General features: G+C 43.5%; 1 protein-coding gene across 3 annotated transcripts in view; it reads left to right on the plus strand.

Annotated features, from left to right (window-relative positions):
* Positions 1-22,505, plus strand: part of ZNF346 (zinc finger protein 346) — a 32,694-nt gene extending 10,189 nt beyond the window's left edge. The window contains exons 6-9 of one of the 3 annotated variants that reach the window (XM_036312161.1): positions 3,100-3,244; positions 6,910-7,140; positions 15,886-15,979; positions 18,730-22,505. In XM_036312161.1, coding sequence (XP_036168054.1) covers positions 3,100-3,244; positions 6,910-7,140; positions 15,886-15,979; positions 18,730-18,775 — 516 coding nt within the window. In that variant the 3' untranslated portion in view covers positions 18,776-22,505. The remainder of the gene's footprint in view (positions 1-3,099; positions 3,245-6,909; positions 7,141-15,885; positions 15,980-18,729) is intronic. The other 2 variants (XM_036312164.1, XM_036312162.1) reach the window with 2 other exon arrangements.
* Positions 22,506-22,893: the final 388 nt, after the last annotated feature.

Genomic DNA, 22,893 nt, shown 5'->3' on the forward strand with positions numbered 1-22,893 from the left:
GGTAGGAACACTTTATCAGATGCCTGCTCTGATAGAGACGTATACACATTTGCTTTTTGGCTTAGAAATAATGTGGGAATTATGCTGAAACAACCCAGAATCCATAGGGGTACTATAATTTTTATTCCATAGGAGGCTGTGCAAACATCATGGGATAAGAAACTAGCACTGGCTCTACAACTTACTGGTTAAATGACTTGAGGTAAATTACTTAACCTTTGTGTACTTTACCCATAAAACGGCGATAGTAATTTCTACCTCTTAAGGGTATCATAAGGTAATTTTAATTCCTAGTATATACTCAGTGAGTATACAAACTGTGCCTCCTGTTATAGGTTTGAAGGGCCATGCTCATCCCTTCTCCAATTCACTAGACTGATCCCCTACTTGCCCTTCTTATAATTTAGAATTCCAAAAGTCAGGATCTAACCAATGCTACCCCAATAAGTTCAATAAAAATTAAGAATAGCTCAGTCGGCATGGCTCAGTGGTTGCGCATCAGCCTACGAACCAGGAGGTCAAGGTTCGATTCCTGATCAGGGCGCTTGCCTGGGTTGCAGGCTAGAACCCCAGTGTGGGACATGCAGGAGGCAGCCGAGCAATAGTTATCTCTCAAGGTTGATGTTTCAATCTCCTCCCTTCCTCTCTAAAATCAATAAAAATAATACTTTTTTAAATAATAATAATAAATAGCCCTGGTTGATGTGACTTAGTTGGTTGGGTGTCATCTCATGCCCTGAAGGGTTTCTGGTTCAATTCTCAGAGCACATGCCCAGGTTGCAGGCTCCATCCCCAGTAGGGAGCATACAGGAGATACCCAAAAGATGTTCCCTCTCACATTGATATTTCTCTCTCCCTCTCCCTTCCTCTCTCTCTAAAAATCAATAAACATTTTTTCTTTAAAAAAAAAAGGAGCCTTACCAATATGGCTCAGTGGTTGAGCATGGACCCATGAACCTGTAGGTTATGGTTCAATTCCTGGTCGGGGCACAAGCCTGGATTGCAGGTTCGATCTCCAGTAGGGGTCATGTAGGAAGCAGCTGATCAGTGGTTCTCTCTCATATCTCTCTCTCCTTACTTCTCTCTGAAATCAATAAGAACATATTTAAAAAAAAAGAAAGAAAGAAAAAGAAAATCAGGATCAACTCTGTGACCCTGAGTAAGTCACTTCACCTCTTTGTATTTCAGTTCCTTCAACTCGGGTGGTCCAGTAGTTCAAACAAGGTCACAGGCTCCTCCCACTCCAATTAAAGAATTTTCCAGCCCAAAATGTTGATAGTGCCAAAGTTTAAAATGTTGTCTTGCCCTAGCCAGTTTTGCTCATTGGATAGAGTGTCAGCCAATGGACCGAAGGGTCCCAGGTTCAATTCTGGTCAAGGATACATACCTTGGTTGCAGGCTCATCCCCAGCCCCAGCCCTGGTTGGGCTCATAGAGGAGGCAAACAATCAATGTGTTTCTCTCATGTTGATGTTTCTCTGTCTTTCCCTCTCTCACTCTCCCTAAAAAGCGATGGAAAAATATCCTTGGGTAAGATTAAACAAATAATAATAATCCTATATAATAAAAGGCTAATATGCAAATCGACTGAAGGGTGGAACGACCGGTTGCTATGATGCATACTGACCACCAGAGGGCAGACACTCAACACAGGAGCTGCCCCCTGGCGGTCATTGCACTTCCACAGGGGGAGTGCTGCTCAACCAGAAGCCCTGAGCCGGGCTCGAGGCTGGCAAGCACAGCGGCGTTGGCGGGAGCCTCTCCTGCCTCCACGGCAGCACTAAGGATGTCCAACTGCCGGCTTAGGGGAACAGGCCTAAGCCAGCAGTTGGACATCCCCTGAGGGCTCCCAGACTGCAAGAGGGTGCAGGCCGGGCGGAGGGACCCTAACCCCCAGAGTGCACAAATTTCATGCACCGGGCCTCTAGTAATAAATATAAAATAAAATGTTGTCTTGCCCTGACCAGTGTTGCTCGATGGTTAGAGCATCAGCCCAAGCACCAGAGGGTCACAGATTTGATTCCCGGTCAAGGGCAGGTACCTGGGTTGTAGGTTGAGTCCCTGACCCCAACGTTTGGGAGGCAACCAATTAATATGTCTCTTTCATATCACTGTTTCTCTTCTCTCCCCCCTCCTCCCTTCCACTCTCTCTAAAAAGCAATGGGAAAAAATAAATAAATAAATAAATAAATAAATAAATAAATAAATAAGCAATGGGAAAATATCCTCAGGTGAGGATAACAAAAATAAATTAAAAAATTAAATGCTGTATTGTCCTGGCCTGGTAGTTCAGTTGGTTAGAGTGTAGTCCCGATACACCAAGGTTGCGGGTTTGATCTCCAGTCAAGGCGCATACAAGAAGCAATCAATGAATGCATAAATGATCTCTCTCTTCTCTTCTCTTCTCTTCTCTTCTCTTCTCTTCTCTTCTCTTCTCTTCTCTTCTCTTCTCTTTCTCTCCCCCCCCCTCTCTCAAATCAATAAGTAAAAATTTAAACACAATGATCTACTTGTTCGATAAACCCTGAGCCTCTGCTGTGTGCCAGACTCCAGCAGGTTGCTAAGGATAGGAAACAAAGTCAAACAGTCCATGCCGTCCATGTTGAAGCTTAGTTCACAGAAAAGTCTCCCAAGCTATTACGCTGTCAGTTTAGGGTTAAAGTGGTATGCTAGAGAGGTCTGTTTCATGCACTCTGGGAGTATGGGGGAGGAACAAAATTAATTTTCCTGGAATAGTCGCACAAAGTGGCTTGATAATTGTTTATTGAATACTTTTCTGGAGTAAAAGTCTCCCAGAAGATGTTATATTTAATCTGGGCCTTGAAGGGTAAGTGGACATATGCCAGGCGGAAAAGAAGGAAAGATCATTCTAGGTAGCAAGAATGGCCCACACAAAAAGTAAGAAAGTAACAGAGCATAAAGTGGGGAATGGTGAGTAGAGCCTGGGATGAGTTAGCTGGAGAAGAATCCAGAAAGGTAGGTTGGGGTAGTGTGTGAACGGGGTCTTGAATACCCATTCTCCTGTGGGCAATGGGGAACCATTTAAGATTTTCTGGCCGGGCAGTGACATGTTCAGACCTGTGTTCTTTCTCCCAACCAGAAGAGCAGCAGAAGCAAAGACAAGAACCAGTGCTGCCCCATCTGTAACATGACCTTTTCCTCCCCTGTCGTGGCCCAGTCGCACTACCTGGGGAAGACCCACGCAAAGAACTTAAAGCTGAAGCAGCAATCCACTAAGGTGGAAGGTACTGGTTTTCCTGAGTAGTGCTATATCGGGACCCCCCCTAACCCCATCCTTAGGGCACTAATGCCAGGTGCTCCCAGAAATTATCACTGGGGCCACAGACTTGAAGAGGTTGAACTGCTTTTGGGAGCCCTTAAAAATATTAAAGTAGACCCAGCTTCATTGAAATGCAGTCTCCGAGTTGTACTCACCTAACCTCTCTTTATTTGGTTACATCAGTTTTTCTCTGTAGAAGCGTCTTAGCCCTGAGCTTTTGTTCTGACTAATAATTTGGGAGTGTCAAAGTCTTTCAGGCCATGCACACCGTGAGAGCATTCTACTTCCAACCTCTCCCACTTAGATTTTTTTCCTCCCAGCATCCACCTGCACTTATTATCATATGTTCCAAGTTGAAAGCTAAAACCTAGTCTTTTTTGTGTGCTCAGGTTATGCCCTGCTCACTTTAATCTTCAAAGGTGCCTCTTCTCAAGACAGGGACTTGCCTTTCAAAGCTGAATACTTCAGTACTATCACTATTGCCCCATAAGCTGTGTTTGCAACTGCTATGAATTCATTCCCAGTATAGTGACTTCTAAAGTAACCCCCTTTATCTTGTCACCACTGGGGCTCTTGATTTCATCTCATTAACTCCTGACTTTCTGGGATTTTTTAACCTCTGCTAACTGCAGTTAGTCAAGAGTGAAAATTCTTTGATCTTTATTTTATTTTTTCTTGGTAACTTTTGCTTCTCTCTTCATTTTGGACCAAGAAGTAGATTATACTATCTATAATACTTACTATCCTTTTTTATATTATTGTATTATGAAAACAAGACAACAATATTTTGGAAGGCTTTGAAGATAGAGTAAAAAAATTCACTTATAATTTATACCTTCTTATCACACCCAAATCTAGTTATTCATGCTATAAAGCTGGGCTTTGAACTCACAGATGCCCAGGTTTAAATCTCAGGGCTGTTATTTACCATCTATATGGCTTCTTCATGCCTGAGTTTCCTCACCTTCACAGGTTGTGAGGATGAAATAATATATATGGAACCTAGGACATAACAGATGCCCAGTAAATGACAGCTGCTATTGTTAGTATTATCACCATCATTAAGATAGCCAGTGAGTGGCATTCCCCACATCTAATGCAGTAGTTGGGCAGGCATCTACCACCTGGAGCCTATTATTAATAATAATTGATTTCGTTAAAGTCAGTATTGGTACCATTCATGGCACCAAAAAAACCTAAATATTAGGCCAAGAGAAACCAGCTTAGGAACAGAACTTTGTAAGGTCACTCACTTACCTTTATATGGACTTATCTCTCCATAAATAGGAAAATTCCCTGGAATATGCCTAGTCCCAAGGATTCCATATTCTGAAAGTTATTTCCCATATCCACTTTTGGCCTTTGCTACATGCATATATGTTTTTTTATATAGTTGTAATTGCTATGCATGTATCCTGCTTTTACTTCTAGTTTAAGACATTTTCCTGTTATCACATGAGTTTATTAGTATATTTCTGAAATTAAACATTTTAAATGTAAAAGTGATATAAGATGTAAATATGGAAAATATAGATAAGTAGAAAGAAAAAAATGCCCATAATTTTACCATTCAGAGGTAACCATTACTAACATTTTATAGTACTGTTTCTACTGTAATCCTTTGCTGTGTGTGTGCGTGTATGGGTGTGTCTGTATCTGTTTTATGTATATCTAGATTGAATCTATGTATATGAACATATAAACATACAATACTTTAAATCTTGTTTTTATAAAAATGATGCATACTCATTACGAATGATTCTAATTCAAACAATGCAAAAAGTACAAAGAAAAAAAGTAAACTTTCACCCAAATTCTACCACCAAGAGAAAAACACTGTTAATATGTTGGTGACTTTCAAAATACCAGAACACACATATAAACTGTGTATGTGTCGTTTCACAATAATATAATTATATTGTGCGTGCAGTTTTCTTTTATACTCTTTTCATTTTAATTTAACATTTGTATTTCCTCATGTTATTAAGAACTTTTTTATAAACATTTTTAATGACTAGAAAGCATCTCATCATACCACATTCAACCATTCCTCTAATGTTTTTCCCTCTCTCCTTCTTCGTATTTATAAATAACTCTATAACAAACATCCATATAGAATACTCTTTCCATATTTCAAGCTGTTTCTTGCGGGAAGACTCCCAGAGGTCTCATTTTTATTGGATGTCCATTAAGTAGTTCCTTTAACTTTACTTAAGCATTTGCCTCTGATGCTTCTCTTCAGTATCTTTTAAAAAATGACCTTTATATCAACCATTATCTCTTTTCTGATGTCAAAAATCTACATTCATTGTAGAAAAGTTGGAAAATACTGAAAAGCCCCTTTACTTTATGCTTTTGGTCTTTTTCCACACATCACCAGGATGTTTTTTGTTGCTGTACAGAATTGAGAACATAAGAAACACATTTCTGTATAACCTTTTCTTTTTAACTCAGTACCACATGCTGAATATTTTCTCATATTATTAAATATTCTGCAACACATAAGTTACTTTTCAAGTGACTTGCTGAAACAATGACCAAGGAAAATCAATGGCCAGAGAAATTGAGATTCCCTATGAGATTCCCTATACAGTGGGGCCTTGACTTACGAGTGTCCCGACTAACGAGTTTTTCCGAGATACGAGCTGGCAGTGGTTACTAAATCCACACCATTCCAGCCATGTGGCCTCATTAGTGAGTTATGGCATCCACTCTATAAGGCAGCAGCATGACCTGCAGTCAGCATTCGGACATCTCTTGATCCACAGGAGGTTTACACATATGCCCATAGCAGGCTCTGATTAACAGAATTTACTAATCAACACCAGGGATTTTTCTGAAGGTGAAAGCATGAACTGTAGCCCTCAGGTCCCCTCACCACACTCTGGCAGCCTGGCAGAGCAAAGAGGGCATGGTCTCTAGGATCACACAGCCCTTGGTTCCACTCACTAGCTGCGTGGTCTTGGGCAAGTCATTTGTCCTGTGAGCCCTGGTTTTTCTCTGTAGTGTAGCAAAATGATATACTCGTATACCTCATGAGCAGTTCTGAGGACCAAGGGAGAAAATACATGTACAAAACACATAAATAAATGTCAATGTCATCCTCTTCTCTCCCCACCTTAGCCCAGAAAGCAGTGTTGCCCAAAAAGCCTCCCAGTATAGTTGCCTTTTCTAAATGACCCTGCAAGCCCTCAGTCCCTCAGTTTCTACATTTGCACATTGCCTCCCAGCTCTGTGGTACTGGGGTACTGTGAGGATGGGAATAAAACACCCAAACTTTATTCCACTTACTGTGAAGTTCTGGGGAATTCTGAAGGATAAAAAGACTGCAAGCATGTACATCTCTAGTCTGTTGTCATTTACAACTTGATAGAAGAAGTGCAGAACCTCCTCAGAACAGGAGGAAATCAGGAATCATGTTCCTAAAGTAGTTAATGCTATTGAACAGATTAGCTCCCCCAAATCTTTGCAGTTTTCTTACTCAGAAAAGGCTTTCACTGTGTGATTCACCCTGGCAGGACCCCATGTGCAAGTGTGATTAACTAGTTACCAGTCTTCATTTGCATTCAGTATACTCAAAAGCCTGGCTTCTGGGTTTTTTCATTGTTTCTGTTTGAACTCTCACCGCAGCTCTGTCGAAACGCCTTACAAACCCTTTCCTTGTGGCCTCCACCTTGGCCTTGCACCAGAATAGAGAGATGATAGACCCAGACAAGTTCTGCAGCCTCTGCCACGCGACTTTCAACGACCCTGTCATGGCTCAACAACATTATGTGGGCAAGAAACACAGGAAACAGGAGACCAAACTCAAACTCATGGCACACTATGGGCGGCTGGCAGACCCTGCTGTCACCGACTCAGGTAAGGAAGCCCAGCTCACACCCATAATGAATCACAGCTGGACCACCAAGGCTATGCTTTTCTTCCTTAGGTCTCTTAGGGCAGACATGGCAAGCTCAAATGCTTGCAGAAGCCAGATAGGAAATTTAAATAAGGGAAAGAGCCTGGAGGTGATAGGTCAGCTAAAAAGTGCATGCCTGACTGAGCCAGCTCTAGCCAATTATTTCCAGTTTTTCACAAGAATCTAGAAGCCAGATTTGAATAAGAATTCTTATTTTTAAATGTGCAACTAAATTTTTAAAATGTTAAGTCCTGTGAGATTTGGGCCAAGGGCCACCAGTTTGCAACCTCTGATTTAAACTCTCTGTCCACATTTTTTGTGTGAAGGCCTCAGCTGCTTCTGCCAGATTTTAGAGTGTCCTCAGGGCCCCTTCTTTCCCAGCAGTTGAGGCCTGCCTGTATTCCTAGGATAACATGGTGAAGACCATTCTGACTGAGAATATTAGCTGCTCCCCTCACCTCAAGATGCTCGCTCATCAGCATCACAGGAGTGAGCATTCACAAAAAATCTGAAGCCCTTCCCATCACAGTAACTACTCACTGCCTATAGTGAGGGAGGGGAAGAGAAGAGAGATTATTTTTTTATTCAGTCAGTCATTGTTTATTGAGCACCCACTGTGTTTCTTCATTAAGGTACAGTAATGACCAGCAATGGCACAGTTCCTGTCTCATGGAGCCGATGTGAACTTTTGTGTTGGTCCTCAGGGTTTCCTCCCTAGGCCATGGAGATCCAGCACCAGATAGTCAATACTTGAGGCCCCATGGCATCCAGGTACCAACATCTTGGCCTCAGGGAAACTGATTCTCAGAATCATCTGGGTTCTTCCCACTGTGCTGAAGAGGTGAACATACAGTTGTCTTAGATGTTCCAGACCACATATGGGCAAGGGGAGGGATCATGGCTCTCTAACAACTCTCCAAACCTGAAAGCAGCCACACAGCACAGGTTGTCCTTGGGCAATACTGACACAAATGAGAAGGTGCGAAACAGTGGCTATGAAGCAAAGTGGGCAGCTCTTGAGCAGGGTGCCAAGGATTGCTCCACCAATGCCATTGAAGGACCCTGCTTTATAAACCTGTTCAAAATTGGAGCCCTGGCCCATGTGGGTCAGTTGGTTGGGCATTGTGCCCATGCACCAAAAGGTTGCTGGTTCGATTCCCCAGTCAGGGTTCATGCCTGGGTTGTGGGCTCAATCCCCAGTAGTGGGTGTATAGGAGGCAGCCAATGTTCTGCCCTGCCCTCACATTAATGTTCCTCTTTCTCCCTCTCCCTTCCTCTCTCACTAAAAATCAATTTTAAAAAAATTTTAAGACTTAATTTGAAAGGGATCACTGGTACCTACTTACCATTCCCACATACAGGCAGTGCCTTCCCCTTTAATAGGATCAGTATCATGCTGAGGAATCTGGAAACCTAGATCCAAGTTCCTTAGAACCCCACTTCATGACATGCCAGGCCAGATTTGAATATTTTGGCCTGTAACTGATAGGAACATAGCATCCAGCCAGCATGACCCAGGAGTCTCTCGCAGCTGACCCTTCTTTGCTCTAGTTCCTGCTTCTCCTTTACTTGGCCCTGCCCTTCCTCATTATCTCTTCTCTACTGACAAGACACAGGCACTGCAATGTTTTGGGCTGCTTATCTTAACTTTTAGCCATTCTGTTCTTTTATCTCAAGCCAAAGCCTCCCTTCTATATCTACACTCCTCCATTTATCTAAATTACATACGTAATCCTAGAACTATAGCCTTGATCTTTTTTTTGCTTAAGGCATTTGCTTTAAAGGTCAGCCAAAGTCTTTAATGAAAACCTGGGCAGAGGAGTAAGGGGCATCATGTGCCCCTTTATTTAACACTAGAGGCCCAGAGCATGGATTCGTGCACCGGTGGGGTCTCTTGGCCTGGCCTGTGGGGATCGGGCTGAAACCGGCTCTCTGACATCCCCTGAGGGGTCCACTATTGCAAGAGGGCGGTTCTCTGGTGGCACAACCGGAATTAGGCTCCCTCCTCCCTGGTTTTAGGTGCTTCGCCCAAGAACCACCACTGCAGCTCGGCAGCTCCTGCATTGAGCGTCTGCTCCCTGGTGGTCAGTGCACGTCATAGCTACTGGCTGGTCAGCTGGTCGCTTAAGCTTTTAGATAGATAGATAGATAGATAGATAGATAGATAGATAGATAGATAGATAGATAGGTAGATAGATAGATAGATATACATTATAATTTAATCCCATGGCATTCCTATAAATAGGCATGGTTTTCCTACTTCACAAATAAAAAGATGAGCCTCAGAGTGATTTACTCAAGGACATACAGCTGATATACCTGATGTTAATCAGTGAAAACATCAGTATAGGTCTCTAGCTCTGTCTGGTTTCAAACCTTCTTCCTTCTGCCTCCAGCTCTGAATGTACTTAGCAGAAAGCTTTTTGGGTACAGGTTAGCCGCTGATGCACTGAGCCCACCCTGACCCTTCTTACTCTTAGTATTGAACTAAGGTATGCAGGCAGTGACTTCAACTTTCTGCCTTAGCAAAGGATTGTTGACTTCTTTTCTCTGCTGGCTTCAATTCAGTCGAAGCTTGTTCATGCATTCCTTCCTTCATTCAGTCAGCTATCCTATATCTACAGATTGCTCTGATCATCCAGGCCTTAGGCTAGATGCTCTCACATGTAATTACCTGATTTAATCCTCACAACAACTTTGTTGTGCAGGTTTTATTATCCCCATTTTACAAATAAAGACATTAGGATCAGAAAGATGAAGTGATTTGTCCTAGGCCCTACACTAGGCAATAGCTGAGCCAGCACTGAAACGGGTCAAGTTCTATGTTAGGTCCAGAGAATAGTTTCCATGGGGCTCCTGGCAAGTGCCTCATGACAATTTGGGTCAAATGTGAGATGTCCAGGGGTAGATGCACATCTACTAAGCAAAGGCTTGGTTTGCTTTATACTCAAACAAGGCTTGGTTTGCTTTATACTCCAGGCTCACATTTCTTTCATTTACCCAAGAACTAAAACTAAAACCTGCATATCATTTAGGCAGCCAAATCCTTCCAGCCTCCAGAGCACTCAGCATCTCCTCTAGGTTACTGAAATCCTCTGCTTCACCTCATCACTTTCTTTCCCTACTTCTGACTTTGTCTCCTACACAAAACAGGTCTGCTTTCTCTGCCCCATGCTGAACCCTCAGTTTTTTCAATCCCTATACGTAGGATGGTTCTCAGGTCTTATAAAAGTTATATGTAGTCAAGACATATTTCTTGATCTCTTTCTTAATATGTGCCAGCCATTGTATATATGGTAGTAAATAAGGGGTATTGTCCAAGTTCTCATGGAACTTGGAGACTACAGAGAAGATAGTCATTGAGCAGATAACAAGTGTGACAAGCTTTACAACAGGAAATAAATGGGATACTATGGAGTTAACCTAATATGAGGGAGCAGGAGTCAAGGAAGGCTTCCCAGAGGGCAAGGGGGATACATGGGGCAAAATGATGCTGGGGAGATGAGCAAGTGTCCATTCATGGCATTGTGTGTTATATTAAGGATTTGGATTTTTATCATAAGAGCACTGAGAAAACATTGACAGTTTAAGCATTATTCAATCATTGTTACAAAGGAGAATGGTTTAGAATAGGGGGGAAGAGTAGTGGGGAAAGAACAACAGTGAGGCAATTGTAGTAATTCATAGAGGAGACAACAGGAATTTGGACTAAGATAGCAGTGGGGGAGGTAGAAATAAATGGATTTGAGATGTATTTAGGAAGTAGAATTGTTGGACTTAGCCATTGAATGAGAGAGATGAAAGAAAAGGAACAGTCAAGGATGGTGCCCAGATTTAGTCTTAAGCATTTTGATGGGTAACCAGGTTTTGTCAGCTTGAATTTAAACTTCCCATGAAAAGAAGATGTTGATGAACCAGTTGGAGATATAGGTCGAGACCTCAAACAAGAGGTCTCAGTTAGAGATATTGTCATTTTAGTAGGTTAGAGACTCAATATTGGTAATTCCATATATTTTAACCTAATAAGTGGCAATTGAAGTCTGGGGAATGAATATGATCCCTTAAAGACTTTAGAGAGAGCCCTAACCAGTTTGGCTCAGTGGAAGAGTGTCAGCCCAAGGACTTGAAGGGTCCCGGGTTCGATTCCGGTCAAGGCCATGTATCTCGGTTGCAGGCTCAATCCCCGGTTCTGGTTGGGGCAGTGTGCTGGAGGCAGCCAGTCGATGTTTCTCTCTTTTTGTCTCTCCCCATCCCTTCCACTCTCTCTAAAAATAAATGGAAAAAGATCTTCAGGTGAGGATTAGCAAAAAATAAATAAAATACATTTAAAAAAAAATTTAGAGAGAGAAGAGCTAAGGATCTGAGATTGAGCCCTCTGGGCATTCTGTCACATGCTGCAACATGGATGAGCCTTAAGGACATTATACTAAGTGAAATAAGTACAGACAACCAATCTTGTCTGATTTTACTTGTGTGAGATATCTAGAGTAATCAAACTCATTGATACAAAAAGTAGAATGGTGGTTGGTTGCCATGGTTAGGGGTTTGGGGAGTTCTTTAATGAGTGTGACTTTTCAGTTTTGCAAGATGAAAAAGTTCTGGAAATAGGTTGCACAGCAATGTGAATATACTTAAATATGATGAAAACACAAATTTCTCTAACCAGACCTATCTTTTGATATTACTGAATTGTGCACTTAAAATGGTTTGGATGGTAAATCTTCTGTTGTATTTTACCACAATTAAAAATAAAATAATAGCCCTAGCTGGTTTGGCTCAATGGATAGAGCGTCAGCCTGTGGACTGAAGGGTCCTGAGTTCGATTTCGGTCAAGGGCACATGCCTGGGTTGTGAGTTCAACCCCCCAGAAGGGGCATGCAAGAGGCAGCCAATCAATGATTCTCTCTCATCATTAATGTTTGTATCTCTCCCTCTCTCTTCCTCTCTGAAATCAATAAAAAAAATTTTTTAAACAAAATAATAAGGAAATAAAAAGAAAGAAAAAGTTGTACCCTCTGGAATGCCACTATTAATGGTGGAAGTCAAACAGGAGTTAGCAAGAGAAGGAGCCACCAGAGGACAGAAAGCAAGAGTGTGCATGCTGAAAGCCATGGGCGGGAGATGTTGAAGAAGGGAGGAGTCACCAGTTTTCTCGGGAGCTGTTGAAAGCTCAAATAGGATGAGGCCTCATAAGCATCCATTTTGTCCATTAAATTTAGATATAAGGAAGCCACCATTGGCCTTGGAAAGGGTGTGCACAGGTGTGTGTGTGTGTGTGTGTGTGTGTGATGGGATAGGTTGTAAAGTAATTGAAAGGCAAGGAAATGGAGAAACAAGTATAGACAGGTCTTTCAGAAGGTTTAGCAGTAAAAGGAAGGATATATATGTGCTTTTCCAAATAAGCCAGATGTTCAAAAACCAGCTCTAGTGACTTATACTTTATGAAATCACATGGGTAAACAAAAATATCAAACATGTAAAATGAAAAGCAGGTGATAATTGATAAGTACTGGACAAATACTGTGTGTTTTTTAGAGCATTGATCAATTCCCCTGAAGACATGCTTATTGATTTTTTTTTTTTTTTTTTTTTTTTTTTGGTGAGAGAGGGGAATGGGGAAGGGAGAGAGAGAGGGAGAAACATCGATGTGAGAAAGAAACATTGATCACTTGCCTCCCTTACACACCCTGACTGGGGACTGAACCCACAACCTAGGCATGTATTCTGACCTTGAATTGAACCCACAACCTTTTGGTGTATGCTTCAACCAAATGAGTCATGCAGACAGGGCTCAGATGACAATGTTGAATCTAGCTTACAGATTAGTGGATAGTGTGTCAAATGACCATTTTGAATCTAGTTCACGGATGAGTAGATAGTATGTTGAGATCTTGTACCTCACAAAGGAGATAGAAGAGTTTAGAGACATATGAAGAATGGGGGTGTCATGACCAGAGGGAAAATCCCAGCTCTGACCCCAGGTCAACCACTTAACCTTTCTGGGCCTGATTCCTGATTTGAAAAATGGAGATAACCACCTATCTTACACGATTGTTGAAAGAATCTAAGGACATATACTGTATATCCAAAATTCTGGTGTGGTGCCTAGTGCTTAATAGATAATAAGAGTAGGCTGTTGTAATCTGGGTATTAGTGACTCTTAGCCACACCAACCCCAGGTCCCATTCTTGGCTTGGGGGCAGGGTAGTTCTAGTCCATTATGCATCTTTTCCATGTTAGTGTTGAACCATGAATTCTGGTCTTAAATGTCTAAAAAGGACCTGAATTCTGATTGCAGGAAGTTTCTCCATAAGTGAAGAAACAAGGAAAACAAACAGAACTGGAACATTGGCTAGCTTATTTGAGTAGAAGAGATTGTTGGTATTCTCAGAAGCTGCAGTTGCCATGAAAGGCTGCTTAAAAGACATTCGCTACCTCTACCAGCATGATTCATAGAACCCATAAGAGTGAAATAATCTATCTATATATAAAAGGCTAATATGCTAAGTGTCCCTCCAACTGTCCAACTGGTCGCTATGACATGCACTGACCACCATGGGCCAGATGCTCAACGGAGGAGCTGCCGAACTGCAGTGACTTGGCAGCTGCAGTTCTTGGCTGATACACCCTGAAACCAGAGAGGAGGGAGTCCAATTCCTTGTGGGGCTGTGCGATTCCACCTTCGGCCATGGGTTATGTTGTTGCTGGGGCACTTTCGGCCCTGAATCTGGTTTACTGCACTCTTGTGTTTGTGTTCCACACCCTATATAACAGCAACTTTGCAGAGTGCCCTCTGGCACTCTGGGACCCCTTGAGGAATGTCAGAGAGCCGGTTTTGGCTGATCCCCGCAGGCCAGGCCAAGGGACCCCACCTAGCAGAAGGACCCCACACACTCAGCAGATGCCTTTCGAGCCACAGCACCACCCCAGGTGCAGCTGCCGAGGAGGGACCATGGGAAGTTGGCTCCAGGGCGTGTCCGGCTCCAGAACGTGTCTGGCCTGTCTCACCCAGTCCTGCCCCGCCGGCCACCCTCTAATTAATTTGCTTTCAATGTGCACAAATCCGTGCACCGGGTCACTAGTAATAGTGATAAAAGCGTACATTTATTGAACACTTACTTTGTGCCAAATGCTTTTATTTTTTTAATATATTTTATTGATTTTTTACAGAGAGGAAGGGAGAGAGAGAGAGAGTTAGAAACATCGATGAGAGAGAAACATCGATCAGCTGCCTCCTGCACATCTCCCACTGGGGATGTGCCCGCAACCCAGGTACATGCCCTTGACCGGAATCGAACCTGGGACCTTTCAGTCTGCAGGCTGACGCTCTATCCACTGAGCCAAACCGGTTTCGGCTCCAAATGCTTTTATTTGAGTAATTCCAATAACTTTATGAGGTTGATACCAATATTGACCTCATTTTATAGATAAGGAACCTGTTTCAGAGAAGCCTCACTTTTGCAAATGAGAAAACCAAATCTCAGAGAGATTAAGTAATTGGCTATGGTCCTAAAGGTAAGAAATGATAGAGACTTTTTATTATAAGTATTATGGTTATGAGTTGTAATATAATTGGTTTACAATTGAGAAAAGCTGAGAATCAGAAAGGGGAAGGGAGTCAGCCAAGGTCATAGGAAGGCAGAGCCAGGATTCCAGCCCCATATTTTGGCTCCTGACCACATTTCTCTACTAGACAATGTGGAGAAAGATCACTTCATCATGGGAGCAGCCCTGGTAGTGAGACAAGGTGTCTGAGAGCCCGAAGGTAGAAAAACAGATTGATTTTCATAACAGGCATTTTCATTAATTACTGTTATTGCAAGCCCAAGGAGAGTGGCACCTTCCCAGAGACCCCTGGGCAAAGGGCATTCTTAGTGAGCCACTTAGCACAATCAAGGTGGAAAAGACACACCAAATGTCACCTCTTTGTTCTGTCAATCTTTTATTTACTCAACAGACACCTACTCTGGACCAGGTGAAACACTGGGACTGGGTGGCCCAAAGGGGAAAGAAGAGATTTACATCTTCAGGGAGCACTTAGGCACATAGCATATGCCTCCTGAGCACTGAGGCCTTCGGGATTCTCATCATGGCCAATCACCTGACCTCATCCCACCCCTCTGGCCTCAGAAGTACATTTGCATGCACTGTCAAAGCAGGTCCCTTCGCCCTAACTGGTTTGGCTCAGTGGATAGAGCATCGGCCTGCGGACTGAAGGGTCCCAGGTTCGATTCCAGTCAAGGGCATGTACCTTGGTTGCGGGCACACTTCCCAGTAGGAGGTGTGCAGGAGGCAGCTGATCAATGTTTCTCTCTCATCGATGTTTCTAACTCTCTATCCCTTCCTCTCTGTAAAAAATCAATAAAATATATTTTTAAGCCCTAACTGGTTTGGCTCAGTGGATAGAGCGTCGGCCTGCGTACTCAAGGGTCCCAGGTTCGATTCCAGTCAAGGGCATGTACCTTGGCTGCGGACACAACCCCAGTGGGGGGCGTGCAGGAGGCAGCTGATCGATATTTCTCTCTCATCGATGTTTCTAGCTCTCTATCCCTCTCCCTTCCTCTCTGTAGAAAATCAATAAAATATATTAAAAAAATAAATAAATAAATAAATAAATAAATAAATAAATAAAATATATTTTTTAAAAAAAAGCAGGTCCCTTCTTATTGGATAACTAAGCATCTTGGCTTTTATGTGTGTTTCAGCCGGGAAGGGCTACCCATGCAAGACATGTAAGATAGTGCTGAACTCCATAGAACAGTACCAAGCTCATGTCAGCGGCTTCAAACACAAGAACCAGTGAGTAATCATTCTTTGAAGTTCAAGGTATGCAGTTGGAGCTCTGGGCTTCTGAATCAGAATAAAGCCAAGTACTCCTTGGCTAAAAGGGAATCCTGACAGCTTTTTCTCAGCCAATAGATCAGTTAATAGAAAGAAATATCTCCTCTGCAAGTTTTTCCCCCATCAGTTTACCCTAGCTTTCTCCCCTCCTGGGCTGAAAGTTTTGGTAAAGAAGCATAGACAATTTCCTTGGTGGTCTCCTAAGAATACTTGAGGGGGAAAAGAGTACTTGGATTTCCTGGCCTGTAGCAGTTGGACTAGGGAAGTCTTTTTTCACTGGTCTGAAGACCCTGTTCTTCACTACCATCAATTCTATGATAAGAGCTCCCTCTACAGGTCATTACAAAGTATTACCAGGTTCTGTCATTCATTAATCAAAGATTTATTGAACACCTTGAGTAGTAGCCCCAACAGATCCAGCCCCTGCTCTCAAGACCTTACATTCTGATAGGAGACAAAACATAAGTAAATAACCAATAATTACAAATTGTGTTATTTTTAAAATATATATATTTTTTATTGTTGATAGTATTATAGGTATCTCCCATTCCCGCACCCCCTCCTCCCAGCCCCTACCTGGCCTCCCAGGTCTTCACTACCCTATTACCAGTGTCCATGAGCTATCATATAAGTATATAAGTTCTTTGGTTTATCTCTTCTCATCCTGTGATAAGTTCTTTGAGGGAAGAGATGAACAGAGAGTTGGCTGTTCATGATAATCTTGAAAATGACTAACATTCTTTGAGCACCTGTTCTGTTACAGGCCATATGCCAAGCAGTTTCTCTCTCAGGTAATTCTTAAGCAACCTTTGGAGGAAGGGATTATTATTCTGACTTTACAGAGATAGGCAACCACCACTAAAAGTGAACCTATTCCCTGCCGGCGTGGCTCAGTGGTTGAGGGTCGACCTATGAACCAGGAAGTCACGGTTCAATTCCTGGTCAGGGCACATGCCCAGGTTGTGGGCTCGATACCCAGTATGGGACATGCAAGAGACAGCCAATCAGTGATTCTCTCTCATCATTGATATTTCTGTCTCTCCCTCTCCCTCTCTAAAATCAACAAAAATACATATATTTTTAGAAAGTGAACCTATGAGGCAGAGCCATAATTCAGACTGAGGCTTATCTGCCTTACAGCATGCTCCTTCAGGGCATGATGCTGACAGGGAGGTTGTAGCACCACGCGAGATTGAAGAGGCTAGAGTTCGGCCAGGGAGGGCCCTCATAGTTATGTCCCACCTCTCAGAAAGGAACTGTGTAGTATGGACAGTGTGCCACAACATAACCTTTGGAGGTAGAAATTATCCCCATTTTACAGATGAGGAAACTGAATTTTAGGCAGGCAAGTCTGCTGAAATGATAACTTTGACTTCAGTATTTGGTGCTGCATTACTCACAGAGTCAAATGAATTAAAGGTGATAGAAACAGAATGTTGGAGTCAAAATGTCCTTGATCCTCTCTACTGTGCCTTAAGTCTCCTCTCCCACACTGCAGAAGGTCTTTCTCTTTATTTGTAGATATGTCTTTAACTGGGAGGACTCTTGAGATTTCTCTTAGATATGGACTTGAAACAAGCTCCAGCAACCCCGCTTCAGGCTCTCTCCTGTTTCAGCATGTCTGCAGCTTGTGACATCTTGACTGGTGGCAATTTCACAGACATTCTGGAGCCAGCCAGAGCCCTGTCCTGAGGCTACCCATACTTGAAAATGCTAGTGTTGTTTACTATTTTATTCCTATACTTTCCAGCTGTGTCACCTTAGGCAAGTCAGTAAACCACTCTGAGCCTCCAGTTCCTCTTCTGTAATATTATAGCTATAATCTCATCTAATTCAAAACAGCAGCTCTGAATTAGGACCACCCTTTTACAACCCAAGGAAACCTAATGTCAGGTAGGTTAGGTGACTTGCCTAGGATACTTGGAGTTAAAACCAGGTTTCAAACTTCTTTGATTCCAAAGCCCATTCATTTTGCTCTGCCACTTCCAAATGAAGCTCATTACCCCCACCTTCTGGGATGCTGTGAGGGTTAGAGACAATGTAATTCAGGTACCAATAAGGGAAGCTATTGGAGATGAGCTTGTATCCACTCAGCAGATACTTACACCTAGTATGTGCCAGGCCTTTCGATTTGGACACTGGGGCTACTGTAGGAATCAAGACCAATGCTGTTCCCGGATCCTTTGGATTCCCCTCTGGTGGTAGAAGCAAATCCATAAACAAATAAGTCATCAGGTGGTACTAGGTGACCAGAGTGGGATGGAGAGTGACAGGAGAGCCACTGTAGATTCTGTGTGAGGGGGAGAATGGTCATTCTGTACCATTCAGGTCCTGTGGGCCCTTCAGGCAGGATAAATAGTGTGCTATAGTGGGAAGACATGGACTGGGCTGCAATCCTGAATCTACCACACTTAAAAGCTTACTGTGGGCAGGTCACTTACACTTTCTGAACTTTAGTTTTCTCATATGTAAAATGGAGGTGCTATTCCCCACCCCTCCTTGCAAAATTGCCATGAGGACAAAATAGGATGCTGTAAGCAAAGCATCCATTATCGTGCGTAGTATATTGTGGCCCTCCATAAAAGAGAGCTGTCCTGTTTGTCAGTCCAAGACCCAGAAGAGCTGTCTACCATTAGAATAAGCTACCTGGGGCACCATTACAACCACCAGAAACTGACCCTGTGCCCTTGTTCCTTCTCATATTACAGGTCACCAAAAACAATGGTATCATCTCTGGGCCAGATTCCAATGTAAAGACAACCCATTCGAAAAGACTCAACTACTTTGGAAGACTAGAGGTGTTTCTGTCCAGCACCCCAGGTTGAATCAGCCATGAGCCAGCCTCCTGACCATGACCATGGTCAGCCCTTGGCTCCCTCTTCCTCCTTTCTTACATAGACCTGAGGAATAGGCCACAGGCAGCCTCTGATTGGTCCAGGCAAATCCACCCGTGTTCCTCTCCTTTGTCCTGAAAGTCAGGACAAAGGGGGATTTTTAGAGGACTTGGGTTCTCACAGGGTAGTAGTTTAGAGGATGGCCTTTCCCCTTTCCTGGCCCTTCTAGGCCACATGTCATGAGGCTCCAGTCCTGTATTTCCTCTGCAAGTCAGTTTTGGACCACTCCTTGCAGCTAAACAACTGAGCTCTCCTGGGCTCTAGGCATCTCCAATGAAATATGGCACTTTCATGCCATACCTTGGCCTAGGCAGGAAAGGGCAGATGAAAATAGCTGCCACATGGAAGCTTAGAGATAATGTGACACTCACCCTCCCCCCAAAATGTGCAGACTTTCCTAAGCCTGGGACCAGATGCTGGCCAGTTGTACAGATTTCTGCCCACTGTGAAGTCTCCTCCTGGAGCAATGCCACAGTCCTGGCAGAGTGTTGCTGTCCCTCCTGCCCCTTCTCCACAGTTCCCGAATGGTGCTAAGGACCTGCAGCAGCTGGAGACAAGCTAGAGCTGGAGAAGGCCTCAGTACCTAGTGGGATCATGGAAAGGCTCCAGTGGGGCCTTTCCTCTGTGTCAGAGGTGCTCTGACCCGGTTCATATGGGAAAGTCCCCATATGCAAGTTTGCTTAATGGTTCTTGAGCCAGCCAGCTCAGAGATTCATTGCTGCCCATTGGCCTCCACTAGCCCTTTCCTTCCCCATGTGCAGCAGACCACCTGCCCAGGTTGCTGTGGTGCTACCCCTCCCCCATCACCCGCCAGGAGATTCCTGGGTACCAGGTAAAGAAAGGAGGGCTGGTGCAAATTTCTATGGTGAGGAATCAGATGTTCCCCAGGCCCCAAACCTAGATTTCTCCAGCTCTGCCATGCTTTATGGCCTTGGACTTCACTGGGAGTATATTTTTCCTTGTATCTTTCAAGCAGGAATTCTAGGGAGTGGTACCATCAGAGGCCCTCCTTCATTGGGCCAAAGAAGCCCCTATTCTGCTCTCATCACCTCTGCCTCCCACTCCCTATCCCTTGCCTGTGAAATGCCTTTAATATTGTGTGTGGGTATATGCTTATGCTCTGTCTCTTGGTCACTGAAGCGTCTAAATAAAGAATTTATCCCATGAGCCAGACTGCAACTTAACAGAACTAGGACTTGGGGCCATATTGCCATTGGGTCTAATATGTATATCTTGATCCCTCACCCTTATCCCATTCATACTCCACGGTCCTAAATACTGGTCTTAGGAATTGGGACAGAGAGAGGCATCCAAATTGTTTGGCAACCCTGAGAAAGTCTTCACACGTGCCCTAAATTCAATAGAATCTCATCTGTTCATTCACATTCCCCATAATGGAGAGCCTCATGGAAGTCTCTAGAAAATGTAAACTAGTAACCTGCTTTGCTTGAGAGGATTATTCTGGCTGCTATGTACAGAAAGGATGTAGGAGAGCAGGAAAGGACACAGAGGTCAATGGAGGCTGTGCCCAATATGGCTCTTTCCAGGCTAACACCTTCAGGGCAGAGACCTAGCCTTGTTCATCTCCACTTCCCTGATATACAGAGTGGTGTGTCATGAAGCGTTTCTTGAATGAATGAGTGAATGAATGAATATGCATAAGGAGAAATGGCCCTGGTAATTCTTGGAAGAACCTTTCCATGACCCAGAAATGAGCTGAGAAAGGAGTATGATGACTTCAGGAGTCCTTTGTCCAACCTTTGTTTCAGACGGTCAGATCTGAGGAAAGTGCTCACACAGCTTTAGCTCCCATTCTTCACTCAGCAAACTGTTCTTGAGCACCTGCTCCAGGCCAGCTGGCAAAGACCCTACACAGCCCCAGGTGTGGATTCTCAGCTCTCAGCTTCCAAAGCCCAGACTGCCTCAGCATTTTCCCCAGAATCCTTCTCTCCCACCCAGGATGTCAGAATTGGGCCCATCTACCAAGCAAGGATGTGAAGTGAAGGGCAGAGGAATGGTGGGCTGCCATACCATGCCATACTCTTGGCCTGCAGGACCACTTTGGATTCAGGAGTCCCTGCCAGCTGTGTGCCCAGCCCCGTTGGCATGGGGATACAGGAATGAACACTTTTCTTTGGAGAGCTCACCACTGTTAAAGACCATTATGGCAGTGGTCAGAGGTTCATACTGGGTGCTGTGGGAATGCCCAGGATGCAGGCCAAGGGTATGAAAAGCTGGAGAAGTTGGGAAACCAGCATTTGATTTGCATAACAATCTTTGGAACTAGGTAATGGTATTCTATTTTCTAGAAAAGGAACAAGGCTTAGAGAGGTGAGTATTTGCCCAAAGCCTTGCCACTAAAATGGCAAAATGGGGAGTGGAATCCGGTTGTCTAGATTCCTATTCCAGAACCCTTTCAAACAAAGACCAGAGTCCTTCCCACATGACCCCCTGGCCTGCCTCACCTATCTGGCTGGGTCATGGTCTCAGAGCGAGCAGCCACTCAGGGCAGGGTAGCAGCAGCACCCACAAACAGGTCACACAGGTTCATTGATTATTTTATATTCCAAGCCCCCTCATACTTCTCACAATTTTACCCAAGATTCTCCGTGTATTAGGCTCTAATTGTAACTGAGAAACTTGAAATGGCTAGCTAAAAAGGAAAATTACTGACTCACCTAATGAAAAAACTTGGTACAGGGATGGCTAGACCCAGGTTCTGACAGTGTCATTAGTAAAAATTCAATCTCGCCATGCTTTCCTCTGTGTGGCCTCCCTTGAGCAGACTGCAGAAGGTGGCAAGATGGCCACTGGCAGCTCTAAGCTTATATCCTGATAGATTAGCAACTGCAGTGGGAAGAACATCTTTTTCTATTAGTTCCCAAAAAAATTCTGGGACTGACTCATTAGCCAGCTTGGTCCTGTTCCCAACCCTAACCATTCACTGTAGGTAGGGGAAATGGTGCTTTGATTTGGGGCCTGCAAAGGAATGCGCTCCACCTAAAACAGATTGACTGAAAGGGAGAGATGTGACCCTAAGAGAAGAAAGTGTAGGGCTCCCTCCAGGCTAAGGGAGAAGATTGGGTGTAGATGGGCAAAATAACTTGTCAGCCACACCAGAAAGTGTCTATTTAACCATTTCTTTTTTATTTTTATCCTGACGTTTTGAGGTACAGGATACATTTAGTAATGTGTGCCAGTTTTTAGAGTACAGTTTGCCGAGTCCTCCTCACATTTGTGTATTCATTTGGGCATTCACCCTCCAGATCAAAATACAGAACATTGTCAGCTCCCCAGAAGGTTCCCTTGTTTCTCTTAGCATCCCCCAGAGGTAAACACTATTTTGATCTCTATCACCATAACTTAGTTCTGCTTGCTCTTGAATTTTATAAAAATGGAGTCATACATCCATTTTTGCTCAATATTATGTCTGTGATTTCATCCATGTTATTGTGTATATCAGAAGTTCATTTTTTTCATGCTGTGTGGTAACTCATTATATGAATACACCACAATTTAGCCATTCTGTTGATGGACAATTGGGTTGTTTCTAGTTTTGAACTATTATAAATAAAGCTGCTGTGAATCATTTTGTCTGTGTTGTTTGTTGTACATGTGTACAAATATACCCAGGAGTGGAATTGCTACATCATAGGTAGGTACATTTAGCCTGTCTAAATACTGCCAAATGTTTTTCCAGAGTGGTTCTGCCAACCTACATACCCACCTGCATTGTGGGAGAGTTCCACTTACTCCATATCCTTGCCAGCACTTGCTAGTTTTGGCCAGTCTGGTGATACCTAGGAATTTGAACCCAAGGATCCTGACTTCATACCAGGGCCACTCTTACTCTGTTCACCCCCAAGATCAGGTTTGAATTTCTCTAGCCTAGAATGATTTCTGACGTCAGTGCCCAGAACCCACAATACAACCCAGCAGGTAAACATCAGAGAGAACTGTCCATGGCTCTGATGGTCA

The sequence above is a fragment of the Myotis myotis genome, unplaced genomic scaffold, assembly GCF_014108235.1.
Source record: "Myotis myotis isolate mMyoMyo1 unplaced genomic scaffold, mMyoMyo1.p scaffold_m19_p_6, whole genome shotgun sequence".
NCBI classification, from domain to species: domain Eukaryota; kingdom Metazoa; phylum Chordata; class Mammalia; order Chiroptera; family Vespertilionidae; genus Myotis; species Myotis myotis.